The 14,885-nt window shown below is 43.2% G+C and overlaps 2 protein-coding genes across 2 annotated transcripts in view; one reads left to right on the top strand and one right to left on the bottom strand.

Moving 5' to 3' along the window:
* Positions 1-9,226: 9,226 nt before the first annotated feature.
* Positions 9,227-10,003, top strand: SAYSD1 (SAYSVFN motif domain containing 1). Its single transcript, XM_059841380.1, has 2 exons — positions 9,227-9,431; positions 9,511-10,003. Exons 1-2 carry the CDS (start codon positions 9,273-9,275, stop codon positions 9,799-9,801), a joined length of 450 nt encoding a protein of 149 aa, XP_059697363.1. The 5' UTR covers positions 9,227-9,272; the 3' UTR covers positions 9,802-10,003.
* A 962-nt stretch (positions 10,004-10,965) lies between these two features.
* Positions 10,966-14,885, bottom strand: part of GLP1R (glucagon like peptide 1 receptor) — an 83,713-nt gene continuing 79,793 nt past the window's right edge. Inside the window, exon 13 of the mRNA XM_059841379.1 lies at positions 10,966-14,621. Coding sequence (XP_059697362.1) covers positions 14,454-14,621 — 168 coding nt within the window. The 3' untranslated portion in view covers positions 10,966-14,453. The remainder of the gene's footprint in view (positions 14,622-14,885) is intronic.

Consider the following 14,885-nt stretch of genomic DNA (forward strand, 5'->3'; position numbering starts at 1 on the left):
GAAAGCCATCAAAAGGCATGGCATGCCATCGAGGGCAGGGACACTGAGGACATACACCAAGGCTTGCCAAAATTGATCCCCGCTAAAGGCCAAAAAAGAAGAGAAGGACTTGCGAACACTCTGGAATGCAGATACCATCAAAGGAAATGAAATTGGGAAAAAAAAAAAAAAGAAAATGGAGAAATTTGGTGACTCCAAGAAAGTGGTCTGGGTGGAAATGAGGCGCAGTGCAAAGGACCAAAAGGGGCCAGAACTAACCTGACAGCTGTTGCAAAAGCAGGGGAAAAATCAAGGAGGCAGACACAACATGGAGGGGAAGATATGAAGGACATGGCATGGATACTTAAAAAAATGAAAAAAAAAAAAAAAATCTCGGCCAAAGTCAAAGCCATCAAAAGGCATGGCATACCATCAAGGCAAGGGACTTGCACCACATACCCCTAGGCTTGCAAAAATTGATCCTCGCTAAAGGCCAAAACAAATAAGAAGGACTAAGGAGCACTCGGAAATGGAGATACCATCATAGGAAATGAAATTGAAGGAGAAAAAAAAAAAAAAGTGGGAAATTGAGTGACTACGAGAAAGTGGTCTGGGTGGAAATGATGTACAGTACAAAGGACCAAAAGGGGCCAGAACTAACCTGACAGCTGTTGCAAAAGCAGGGGAAAAATCAAGGAGGCAGACACAACTTGGAGGGGAAGATATGAAGGACATGGCATGGATACTTAAAAAAATGAAAAAAAAAAAACAAATCTCGGCCAAAGTCAAAGCCATCAAAAGGCATGGCATACCATCAAGGGCAGGGACTTGCACCAAAGCTTGCCCCCTTGGTTCCCATTGAAATCGCAAGATTTCGTTTCCCGTCCCGAAATGAAATTTCCTTTCGGGACGGGAAACGAAATCTTGCGACCCTGAAAAGAAAGGCTCACAAACACTCCGGAAAGAAAATATGATCGAAAGAAATGCAATTGAAAACAATCCTGAAAAAACCAGAAAATGGGGAGATGTAATGACTGAAAGAAAGTGGTCTGGGCGGAAATGAGGTGCAGTGCAATGGACCAAAACGGGCCAGAACAAACCTGACAGCTGTTGCAAAAGCAGGGGAAAAATCAAGGAGGCAGACACAACTTGGAGGGGAAGATATGAAGGACATGGCGTGGATATTTAAAAATATGAAAAAAAAAAAAAAAATCTCGACCACAGTCAAAGCCATCAAAAGGCATGGCATACCATCAAGGCAAGGGACTTGCACCACATACCCCTAGGCTTGCAAAAATTGATCCCCACTGAAGCCAAAACAAATAGGATGCACTAAGGAGCACTCGGAAATGGAGATACCATCATAGGAAATGAAATTGAAGGAGAAAAAAAAAAAAAGTGGGAAATTGAGTGACTACGAGAAAGTGGTCTGGGTGGAAATGATGTACAGTGCAAAGGACCGAAAGGGGCCAGAACTAACCGGACAGCTGTTGCAAAAGCAGGGGAAAAATCAAGGAGGCAGACACAACTTGGAGGGGAAATATGATGGACATGGCGTGGATACTTAAAAAAATGAAAAAAAAAAAAACAAATCTCGGCCAAAGTCAAAGCCATCAAAAGGCATAGCATACCATCAAGGGCAGGGACTTGTACCAAAGCTTGCCCCCTTGGTTGCCATTGAAATCGTAAGATTTCATTTCCTGTCCCGAAATGAAATTTCCTTTTGGGATGGGAAACGAAATCTTGCGACCCTGAAAGGAAGGCTCACAAAAAATCCGGAAAGAAGATATGATCGAAAGAAATGCAATTGAAAAAGCCACCAAAAAAACCAGAAAATGGGGAGATGTAATGACAGAAAGAAAGTGGTTTGGGTGGAAAGGAGGTGCAGTGCAAAGGACCAAATGGGCCAAAACTAACCTGACAGCTGTTGCAAAAGCAGGGGAAAAATCAAGGAGGCAGACACAACTTGGAGGGGAAGATATGAAGGACATGGCGTGGATAATTAAATAAAATGAAAAAAAAAAAAAAATCTCGACCACAGTCAAAGCCATCAAAAGGCATGGCATACCATCAGGGCAAGGGACTTGCACCACATACTTCTAGGCTTGCAAAAATTGATCCCCGCTGAAGGCCAAAACAAATAAGAAGGACTAAGGAGCACTCGGAAATGGAGATACCATCATAGGAAATGAAATTGAAGGAGAAAAAAAAAAAAGTGGGAAATTGAGTGACTACGAGAAAGTGTTCTGGGTGGAAATGATGTACAGTGCAAAGGACCGAAAGCGGCCAGAACTAACCTGACAGCTGTTGCAAAAGCAGGGGGAAAATCAAGGAGGCAGACACAACTTGGAGGGGAAGATATGAAGGACATGGTGTGGATACTTAAAAAAATGAAAAAAAAAAAAATCTCGGCCAAAGTCAAAGCCATCAAAAGGCATGGCATACTATGAAGGGCAGGGACTTCCACCAAATCTTGCCCTCATGATTCCCATTAAAATCGCAAGATTTCGTTTCCCGTCCCGAAAGGAAATTCATTTCCTTTCGGGACGGGAAACGAAATCTTGCGACCCTGAAAAGAAAGGCTCACAAACACTCCGGAAAGAGATATGATCGAAAGAAATGCAATTGAAAAAAGCCACCAAAAATCCAGAAAATGGCGAGATGTAATGACTGAAAGAAAGTGGTCTGGGCAGAAAGGAGGTGCAGTGCAAAGGACCAAATTAGGCCAAAACTAACCTGACAGCTGTTGCAAAAGCAGGGGATAAATCAAGGAGGCAGACACAACTTGGAGGGGAAGATATGAAGGACATGGCGTGGATAATTAAAAAAATGAAAAAAAAAAAAATCTCAGCCAAAGTCAAAGCCATCAAAAGGCATGGCATACCATCACGGCAAGGGACTTGCACCACATACCCCTAGGCTTGCAAAAATTGATCCCCGCTGAAGGCCAAAACAAATAAGAAGGACTAAGGAGCACTCGGAAATGGAGATACCATCATAGGAAATGAAATTGAAGGAGAAAAAAAAAAGAAAGTGGGAAATTGAGTGACTACGAGAAAGTGGTCTGGGTGGAAATGATGTACAGTGCAAAGGACCGAAAGGGGCCAGAACTAACCTGACAGCTGTTGCAAAAGCAGGGGAAAAATCAAGGAGGCAGACACAACTTGGAGGGGAAGATATGAAGAACATGGCGTGGATACTTAAAAAAATGAAAAAAAAAAAAAAATTCTCGGCCACAGTCAAAGCCATCAAAAGGCATGGCACACCATCAAGGGCAGGGACTTGCACCACATACCCCTAGGCTTGCAAAAATTGATCCCCGCTGAAGGCCAAAACAAATAAGAAGGACTAAGGAGCACTCTGAAATGGAGATACCACCAATAGAATGGGAAATTAAAGGAGAAAAAAAAAAATGGGAAATTGAGTGACTACGAGAAAGTGGTCTGGGTGGAAATGATGTACAGTGCAAAGGACCGAAAGCGGCCAGAACTAACCTGACAGCTGTTGCAAAAGCAGGGGAAAAATCAAGGAGGCAGACACAACTTGGAGGGGAAGATATGATGGACATGGCGTGGATACTTAAATAAATGAAAAAAAATGAAAAAAAATCTCGGCCAAAGTCAAAGCCATCAAAAGGCATGGCATACCATCACGGCAAGGGACTTGCACCAAAGCTTGCCCCCTTGGTTGCCATTGAAATCGTAAGATTTCGTTTCCCGTCCCGAAAGGAAATGAAATTTCCTTTCGGGATGGGAAACGAAATCTTGCCACCCTGAAAAGAAAGGCTCACAAACACTCCGGAAAGAAGATATGATTGAAAGAAATGCAATTGAAAAAGCCACCAAAAAAACAGAAAATGGGGAGATGTAATGACTGCAAGAAAGTGGTCTGGGTGGAAAGGAGGTGTAGTGCAAAGGACCAAAACAGGCCAAAACTAACCTGACAGCTGTTGCAAAAGCAGGAGAAAAATCAAGGAGGCAAACACAACCTGGAGGGGAAAATATGATGGACATGGCGTGGATACTTAAATAAATGAAAAAAAATGAAAAAAAATCTCGACCAAAGTCAAAGCCATCAAAAGGCATGGCATACCATCAAGGCGAGGGACTTGCACCAAAGCTTGTCCCCTTGGTTCCCATTGAAATCGCAAGATTTCGTTTCCCGTCCCGAAAGGAAATGAAATTTCCTTTCGGGACGGGAAACGAAATCTTGCGACCCTGAAAAGAAAGGCTCACAAACACTCCGGAAAGAAAATATGATCGAAAGAAATGCAATTGAAAAAAGCCACCAAAAAACCAGAAAATGGCGAGATGTAATGACTGAAAGAAAGTGGTGTGGGCGGAAAGGAGCTGCAGTGCAAAGGACCAAAAGAGGCCAAAATTAACCTGACAGCTGTTGCAAAAGCAGGGGAAAAATCAAGGAGGCAGACACAACTTGGAGGGGAAGATATGAAGGACATGGCATGGATACCTAAAAAATGATTAAAAAAAAAAATCTCGGCCAAAGTCAAAGCCATCTAAAGGCTTCGTATGCCATCAAGTGCAGGGACTTGCAGCAAAGCTTGTTCAATTGTTCCCTATTAAAATCGCAGGTTTTCATTTCCCTTCCCTCATTCCTTTTGGGAAGGGAAACGAAATCTTGCGATTTCATTTCCCTTCCCCCATTCCTTTCGGGAAGGGATACGAAATCCTGCGATTTTAATGAGGAACAATTGGACAAGCTTTGGTGCAAGTCCCTGCACTTTATGGCATGGCATGCCTTTCAATGTTTTTTACTATAACAAAGTTCTTTTGGTTTCCTTTTTGGGGTTTTTTTTAAGCATCCATGCAGACTCTTGAAGGCATGAGTAAATGGTTCTGCAACACCTTTTTGGGCCTTCTTCTCCTCTAAAAATGAAACCTGGCTGTTTTCTTCTGCCTCTTGTTTTTTTGGTACATGTGTGTGTGTAAATCTGACAGCCAAGGTGAGCATTGAATTTTACAGTGCACTTTAAATGAAAGGCTCTGAAGATTTATTTATGTATGCTTGTAAGGGGGTAATGTAGCCCATTTCTGTCTTCTCACACTTTATTCACCGTCTAGCATCTTGAATTTTCTGTATATTAAACTGAAGTGAATTTAAATAATAGATGTGGAACCAGAAATCACATCTACAATTAATTTCAAGATCTTGCCTGACTTTCTTTTGACTTTATATTTTCAGTCTGGGGAAATGCTTTTACAGCATTTAGGTACATTTAAGTGCTGTTATGTTTAAATGCTATACAAAACTAGCATAAAAAATATTCACACCAAGCCCAAAGAGCTGTATTTTGAACTTCACAAAAGTTCTTCGATAATTAAGTTACATTTTTTTTCTCAAAAAAAAGGTTTGAGAAGAGGAGACTGATTAAACCCAGCATTATGTTGGCCGACAGGAGAGAAAAAAACAGGTTTCTTTTCATTTAGGTTATGAGGAATATCAAGTGTCAAATGCCTTTTTTCCCCACCCTAGCTATATGATAAAAATCAAAAGACAGTATTCTGAATTTTTGAAGTTTTAAAGCAGTTTCCAAACTTTGAAATCAGATCAAAGTTCTGAACAGGGCAAAAAAATCCCACCTAGAGTGCTCATTGGGTGTTATCTTCCAAAAGTAGTAAACAGCTCATCTCCCTTTTCTGTTACAATGTTTTCATTAAACATCTGACATTTACTGCTGACATTGAACTAGCGAGGGATTTTTTTTCTCTATTTTCCCTCAAATGGAAGTTTCTTGTGAAATGATGAGGAACATTTCAGAGTTGTGACAGAAATATTAATAACTCTGTCCAATTTTAAATATGTTTGAATATAGAGCACTTCAGCATTTAGCAGGCACTGCTGAATATACAAATGCACGTTTCAAAATCAGACAGACATGAAAATATGCAATTGAGAAGCTAAACGAGTTCAATAAAAAGACAGAAAAATATCTTTATGTCTAATAGCAAAGTACTCTGATGCTGCTATTTTAGGAAGGAAAATTAATGACCATTTTTTACAAAGGAAGCACTTCTTCTCTGTGGTTTAGAACTGATTAGTAAATGGATATGCAGAAAGCTCTCTATAAAATTAGAGAAATATGAATCTGTGCACTTCAATCTATTTTATACATGTTCTGCACGACCTCAACAAGTAGATCTAATGCTCCCTCAGCTCCATTGAACTAATTAAGCTAGGTCGGTATATTAATAATGTGTTGCCCTTCTGTCTGCATTTATGGCACTTAGCAAGTCAGTGTGAGCGTGAACACTTATCTCATGAAGGAGAGAGCTCCTGACAATGAATTAGATTAATCCATCAAGAGAATTAATGTGACTTGATTACTGTTGATATCTGAAGAAGCTGGCATACACAAACAGGTATCTGCAACTGTAGGAAGCAAGCAACAATACTGCAAACAACTGGGCAGGGCCCCGAGCCTGTACTATTGAGCAAGGAGGTGGCTGACACCAAGATTGATGTGGCACAGGCAAAGTGTGCCACAGGATGGGAATGTTGCTATCAATGCTTAGGTTAACTCAGCTGGGTTGGTATTTTGCCACAAATAGTTCTAATGCTGTCTGTCACGTAAAAATAACTAATCTAATTAGTTTTCACTTCTTTTCTTAAGGGGCATGAAAGTGAACATATTTGAAAATTAATTAGGAAAACTCTACAGTCACCACCCCAAAAGTATAAAGTCAACTGCACTTTGGACTTGGCTTTGCCAGCTTTCTTTTTCTGTCAATTCTTTCACCTCCTTCAGTTCATTTGCTGATAGAGTGCCACAGAAAAGGTTCCTAATGGCTTGGAACCTTAGCTCCTTAAGTTCATGATACTTGGCTGAGAACAGAATACAATGATTCTTCTCTGTCATAAATATTAAAATATAGCAAAAAGTTGATTGCTGGGATAGAGGAAAAGGTTTCAAAACTGCTGAAATGGAAATTTATAAAGAAAAAAGTTTCTCTTCTTGGCAGAGAGAAATACGCATGTGAACTGCTTTATATTATGATTTAGTATGAAACAAGAAAAAAAAAAACAAAAAACAAAACCAAAACAAAACAAAAAGTTCTTTAAGTGATCTTAATGCTGCCTCCTAGAAGTTGATGGGCAGTTCCAGAACTTCCTTCGTAAATAATGCAGCTTTAGAGCTCAATAGCACCCAACATTTTTGATTCATCATTGACTGTGGCACAAGAGAAGAAATACTTGACTCGTAGTCTCATGCCTACAAACCCACTATATTCAATCTGTTTTTCTCATAAATAGAGGAAGGCATGAAGTGATTCAAGCCCCACAGAAGTGTTCTTCAGCCTTTCCATGTCCCCTCTGCCCTCCTAACCACAGGCTGAGGATCCAAAGATTAAGCTTGGTGAACTTCCAAGATCCTCTGTAGGCACTGGAGTAGGGAACAAATTGCTCATATGGTTTGTTAAACAAATGAAATATCTATATGATTAAGCTGTTTGTTTAAAACAGGATACATTGAAGTAATTCAAGACTTTATGGATACAAATTTGTTTAGGTATTTATCTGCAGTGTAACACTCATTTAGAGATGACATTACTGGAGTGCTCTTGAGCTTCGAAGGCATAATTCATGGCACTCTTCTATGTATCCTAACAACACATGGGCAATAGAGACAGCCCTATAAAATAGCCATAAAAGAGCTACTTGGATGCATAATAGCAAATACATACTAAACCCAGTAAATCTTGAGTAAAATCTGACAACATAGGAATCACTGGGTGCAGCTTACAAAGGTGATAGATATTTCATATATTATTCACATCAAACTATTACTTTGACTAATGAAGTCTATAGAACTAAGGAGCTGTTTCCATGAACAAGAGGAAGAAAAAGAAAATAAAATAATAAAATAAAATAAAATAAAATAAAATAAAATATAAAATAAAATAATGTCCTGCACAGGCTATCTTAAAACATTTTGGACTGTTATTTCAAAATCAAATTTCCACAAATAAAGAGAAAAATTTTATTCATTGCGTCACTCTCTGCAAAGTCGGAAGGTTAAAAGAAAGTAATTTTGTAACCAAGCATAAAATAGGCATTTGAAAAATTATTTAGCTGGGAAAAACACATTTTTTTCCACATTAAGATAACTTAAGAACACCCAAATTGATTTTTATTAAACTTCTCATATTCACTTCTGAGCTGACACATGCATGAGACATTCAGCCCCAAAGGTCACTTCTGAGACGGCTATAAGTAACTGGAAACAGCACTGCAGGATGAAATGATGGCTCATTGCTGACTATTACTGCTGGAGAGTGATAGATATTTTACCCCTGAGGCTAAGAGACAGATTCTGTAAATAAATTTTTCTTTCTTGGCAGTGCCGATAGCTGGAACATGATGTGATAGAGCTGGTTTTCCCAACGTTATTAGCTGACTTGAAGAGAGTGTGGGATGGATGCTGGCAAGGCCCGTGGGCCTGTGTTGGAGGGAGCCCACCACAGGCTTTTCTCCAGGGCCATCAGAGAGGGGCACAGGGCGAGCCCTGGCTCCTGGCACCACATGATGAGCAGCCCAGCCCAGTTCGGTGTTCTCCTCCTCCTGCTCGCTGCCCTGCCCCAGGTGCCCAGCGCTCTGCCAAAACCTCTGCTCCAACGCCCAACACAAATGGCGCTGGTCAGCCTGGCTGTGAACGCCTCATTCCTCCTCCCCAGGCTTTGGTCGCTCCATGCTTTATTCTCTTCATCCCTTCTTCTTTTTGGTGCCAGCATTAATCACTGAGGTTATTCAGCCCAGAGAAGAGCTGGCTTGCGGGAGGTTGTAGCCAGGTAAGCGTCAGCCTCTTCTCCCAGGCAACCAGCGACAGGGCAAGAGGGCACAGCCTCAGGCTGCGCCAGAGGAGGTTTAGGTTGGATGGGGGGGAGGAATTTCTTCACAAAGGGTCTGATTAGACGCTGGAATGGCCTGCCCAGGGAGGTGGTGGAGTCACCATCTCTAGAGGCGATGAAATGGCTGGACATGGCATTTAATGCCATGATCTATTTGATTTGGTGTTTGGTCAAAGGTGGACTCTAATTCAGACGCCTTTTCCAACATAATAATTGTGTGAAAACAAAACAGGAGAGGTCTCTGGTGAATTACAGCTTTTCTCCACAGAGAGGCGCCAGCTCTGCTGTCCATGCCGGATGGCGAGGAGGGGCTGACAGGCTGCCCGCACCTCCCCACGGCGGGACCCCAGCCCCTTTCGCAGCTCCCCGTTCCCCGGCCCCGCCTCTCCCGAGCCGTCACGGGCCTGGCGCAGGCGCGGCTCGGCCATGGCGGCCACTGTGGAGCGGCGCCTCGCCGAGTTCCGCGCCGCCCGCGGCAGCGCTTCCGCCGCTCCGCGCCCAGACGAGCCGCCGGGAAAGGCCACGGCTCCAGAGGCCGCTGAGGGACCGCGGGCAGCCGCGGAGGGCCCGGGCGGCGGCGCTCAGGTGAGCACCGAGGCGGGCGGGGCGAGGGGTGCGGCGGCCGGCCGGAACCTGACGCCGCGTCTCCCCGCCGCCTCCGCAGGTCCGGCCCGGCGCGGCGGCCACTCCGGTGTGGGCGCGCCCGCTGGTGCTGAAGGTGCTGCTGTGGGCCGTGCTGCTGGCGTTGTTCGCGGAGCTGGAGCTTGGGCTGCCCTACTTCGTCCTCTCCCTGCTCTACTGGATGTACGCCGGCACCCGCGGCCCCGCCGAGCGGCGGCCCGGCGAGCTCAGCGCCTACTCCGTCTTCAACCCCGGCTGCGCCGCCATCGCCGGGACTCTGACGGCCGAGCAGCTGGAGCGGGAGCTGCACTACCGGCCCGCCGCGGGCAGCTAGCGCCGGGCCCGGCGGGGACTGCGCTGAGCTGGGCCGGGACAGCCGCCGCGCCGGGCCGGCCCCGCTGCCACCGCCCCGAGGAAGGGCCGGGGCTTGGGGGAATGAAATGGGGTTTGTTCCTATGCAAAAAAGCACCTGAGCCTTACTGCTGGCCCCGTGTCCCACGGCGCCCGCCGGTCCCGAATAAAACCGTAGCAAAGCCCGCGCTCTAGTCTCGTTTCCTGGGACCGGGCAGCTGTTCCGGCCGCTGTCACAGCTGCAGCTGCCAGTCTGTCACCTGGAGGGCTTCAGCTCCCGAGAGCTTTGCCACAGGTGACAGACACAAAGGCTGGCATGTGACGACACCTGCAGTAGAAGGGCCTGCTGCTGCTCTTCCCTGCACCAGCTGGAAACCTCATGCCGAACGACGAGAAGCAATAGCCATATACCTAAAATAAGCTGCTGCTTTGGTTTGCAGTGGTGTCTTTCACCTAACACAAACATCAGATTATAATTCCTTTTTTTGCTTCATATTACAGTTTTCATAATTGTAAGCCGAAAAATACTTATTCCTGTCAGGTGTATTTTTATGATCCACTGATGTTTTTAATATGTTGATCATTGCATTGAGCCAGACCTGCTCAGCAAAGTGGTAGTCACCTCTGCTTAAAGCATGGAAAAAACACATGGGTGTGGAATTTGAAAACATGTTTTAGTGTTCTAAAACATGGTCTAGGGTGGTGATGCTACATAGACAGTTGGACTTGATGATCATTAAGGTCTTTTCCAGCCATAACAATTTTATGATTCATTAAGTCATCATATTGAAGAGCAGCTGCAAGAACTTGTGTCTCTGAGGACAGAGTTAAGAAGAAAAGTTGCTAATTGGTCTTTTAAGTCATGTCCCACTATGTCTTTTCTAATTTAACAGTTAAACACATTAAGACTTGACTCAACACAAATTGGATCATTGGTTGTAGAAACAAAAGAAAGTGGTGCTTTGAATTTAGCTGGACTAGTAAGACAGTAATAGATTAAAGCACATGTAATATGTTAACACTGATAAGCATCTCTCAGTAGCCCTCCACAGCACGCTGGCAGTTTCTGTCTTGGGCTTGTTGTATAAATTCCAAGTTCTGCTACTTGAAGGCAAAAAATTTTGTCATTTGCACATATTCTGTCATCCTCCAGTAAAACCACCTCCAGAGTTTTCATTATTCTTACTGATTCCTTTTGACTCTATAACATGCTGCATTTTGTATTTGATTAACGTAGGCTCAGCAGGGTCAAACACCTCTATGTAGCGGACACACAGTTGCATATACAAAGCATTGTTTCCCTGAAAGAACCACAGAATCTTTCCATTCTTAAAAAGTATTCTAGTAAAAGGGTAAGAAGTAGTTAGATGATACTTAAAACACCTATAAGCAATGCAATTTTTTGAGTTGAAACTTTATTCACAACAATAAAAATAAACATCAGCATAGTGCTTATGGGGAGTCGATAATCTGACATCTTATACAGTTCAGTTCTGTGGGTATTTTTTAAAACAAGGAAATACATGCAAATAAATATTAAATATAAGGTAAGATCAATGAAATTATAAAAATTCATAGCAGCAATGCTGGAAATAAAGTTTTCACTTGCTATACACTCTAGCTGCATTATGTCCAGGTGGATTTATAGACTCTTGTATTTAACGTTTCATGAAACAAGTTACCACAATAAGTGAGCATGAAGCCAAAAGGCACAAGAAATAAAAACTGACACAGTTCATCTCTTCCAGTGCTTTGTGTTGGTTTGCAAATTTCATTCTACTCAAATAAATGTACAATACCCATTGTGAAATAGAGATGGCATGAATAACAAAGGCTTGTAAAAGGTTTTACTGAAGTAGATAAAGTATGATGGAGAAATTGGCACTGAGGCTTTGCTCAGTCTCTAAATACACATATACTGTAATTCTGCTTGGTGTTAATTACTTCCACTGAGTTGTTTTGAGAGGGGATTTAAAAAGGTTTGAACTAATGAGAGCTTAATTGGGGGGGGGGGGGGGGGAATTTCCTCTGCAGCCTTTTGCTTGGCTAAGACCTCACTTTGTTACCTTACTTTTCCCTTGTGTTCTAACAAAGCAGAAGTCACCAAGATAAGTTAACTGGAGTTATTCCTGTGGGCCCAAAGCCCTCAGTCACAAATGAGCAGGAGGGACAAGAACAGCTTAGTAACTCGAAAGCACGTCAAGCTGTTGAATCTTGCTTGTGACAGCAAGTACAGGTTTATGACCACACATGGAAATGCTCTCTATTCCCATGTCTGTCCTCTTTCATTTAAGTGTGTTACACACACTTTGTCCAGCACTGCAGTGAGCTAGAACACTTCTGTAACTTCCTGTTGTCATAGCAAAACTATCATCTTGCCAACAGCTGTGCAAGCAGCAGAAACTTTTTTCCCATGTTTGCACACAACTAAGCAAGACTAGCATCCACTCTTGAATATTAATGAGTGAAATTATTCCCACCAGTGTGCATTAAGCCACAGCAGTAAATTGCATCTGTCACCATGCTGCTCTTTCACCTGCCAGTGACAATCTTTAGTACTTTTTTCCTATTCTTAGCACTTCAGGATAGGTGTTAGATAGAAACATCAAGCATACTCTGTACACACAGGAAGCTAATTAATTAACTTGCAGGTCAGCAATTAATGCCTGCATAAAGTAGACAAGTATTGTATTGATGGTCACACAACACAGAAGCTAGTTATTAAATATACAGAAGAACCTGAAGTGCTTTGTTCCAAAATCAGCTTTGCAACCGGTCTTAAGAGAGGGAAGGCCTGGAAGCAGCCTGCAGAGAAGCCAGCATGCTGAAGACACATAAGCCAGCCTGAGAACTGTGGTGGATTTCTGCAAACATGTCTTTCTCCCTGGAGTTCAATTACTAGCATTAGAGCAGAAGGTGGTAACACATCCTCTTTAATTCAATTCTAACCCTATGATTGCAAAACTAATCCATGCTGTTGGCAATTAGGATTCTAATATAATGATTAAATAATCCCATGCAAAGCAATCTAGCTTCAGGCTGGAAAGGTGCTGAGTTACATCCCAGAATATCCAGCCCACTTTCTTGGTAATAGAGGCTGTGAATGCAAGTGCAAAGGGACTTGAAAATAGGGAGGGTTATTTCTGTTGAGTCGTTGTAACTGCTTTGCCGTGGAAGTTACTTCTTTATTACACGAAATCTGTGAGCAGGGAGATTCTCAGAGCTCGTCTTTGGCACTTCACCTCTTTGTTGTAAAGGGAGCCCAAGTAAGAGTAAAGCTGTGCAAAGCTTGCTACTGAGTGATGCAACCTTTTACCATCCGGCTTCTAAAGGTACTTTGCTTGTCCCCAGCAACTCTTGTCAGTGTCAGGGAGGGAACACACTACACTGTGCACATGCAGTCACTGCATGAGCCCGTGTTGTTTTTAACAGACAGAAAAAAAGGTCATGGAGTTCAGGATTTTTTGTTTGGAGTTGTTGGTTTTGTTTGGTTTTTTTTTTTTTTGGAATGCCGCTGATGGGAAGCTGGCAGGCGCTAGAGAATGGCAGCCCACCCCGGGAGGGGGGCGGGAGCTGTCCTTGGTCCTGAAACCGCGCCCTGCACAACGGCCATGTCCCCCTCCCGCGCGAGGGTACCTTGTGTCACAGGAGAGAAGAACCAAGGCCGGAGGAGAAACAAAAGCGAGCACACACTGCCAGCTAGCGAATCTTCGCAACGAGGAGAGGTCTGCTGAGACCAGCAGTGGCTGCAAGCTGACTTCTGTGTGGTTGCACCCACAAGGAGCAGAGTAAAGCTCAGACAGGAAAGGTTCTCTTGAAACAAGAGCCATCACCCCATCCCTGTGAACGCCTGTGTGCCACCAGGTAGGCAGCCTAGCACTGACAATGGAAGGGCTGTGCACATTTCCATCCATGTCAACAAAGACAATGTGCACCTATTCCTAGCAGAGGAGATACCTAACAGATACTGCATTTTTGTTTTGTTTGGGTTTTTATACTTTAAGTGAAGCTTGAAGATGGCATTCAGAAGTGCTCACTACACTACCTGCTGTATCTACATCCTACCTTCAGGATACTGTTCCTCACCTACCCAGAAAACAGATTAGCATATTTTCAACTTTAACTTTGGGAAACCTCTGCTATAAAACTGATTCTTCCCTGAAACGCAAGTTGGGTCCCACTAAATTATTTTTTTCTAAAAATGGCAATGGCACCTTACCCTATCCCCAGAAAAGTCTAAATGTATTTTTTTCAAATAATCATATTCTACATCCTTGTAATTTAATCAGTGGATCACTCAGCTCACCCACTCAACAGTAATAAGCCATTGACCCTGTGGTTTCAGACTGGATCAATGCAAGGCTTAAGTTTTGGACTCCCGGAGGCCTTGTGTGCAAAGAGGAAAAAACTCTTTCAACTTACTTTAGACATGACCAATTTTTCCTCTGATGCGTTCATTACATTAGCAGATTGCTTTCCCTAGAAACCTTTGTCCAGCAGCCTGCAGGCGATGAGCAGCACATGCTTAAGTTTCTTGCTGGAGATGGCAAACTTAAGCCTCTTGCTTGGGTATTTAAGGGTTTTCAGGTACATTACACAGTTCATTGTTCTCAGTCTGATTCACCTGCAGAAATCTCAGCTGAATGTGGCCTGACAAGTGGCAGCATAGACACTGCTGCCTACTGTGCCCCCACTGCTGATGCTGTTGGCCGGACATTTCAGAGGTTTCATACTGCTGTCTCTCTGGACATACAAGTGTTCCAATCTCCAGCGCTCCCAGCTTTTCCGAAACTCCATCTGAACCTAACAGAAGCAAAGAAGGAAACAAAAAGAATGAATGTAGAACTAATCACCTCTTTAAATGACTCCATCAGAAAGCAGCAAGGATACCACACTACTGAGAAAAACTGGAAGCGCTTTAAACCTGCAATATTATTGCTTCCAATTATCCAATTATCTCATTAATCCATTGTAGGACATTGCACATTTAAAATAATGATGACATTCATTTTTACTTGTAGAAAAAAACTCTTCTATGCACCAGAAAATCTTACCTTCATTATTTTG

Source organism: Haemorhous mexicanus, chromosome 3 (genome assembly GCF_027477595.1).
Source record: "Haemorhous mexicanus isolate bHaeMex1 chromosome 3, bHaeMex1.pri, whole genome shotgun sequence".
Classification (NCBI taxonomy): Eukaryota; Metazoa; Chordata; class Aves; order Passeriformes; family Fringillidae; genus Haemorhous; species Haemorhous mexicanus.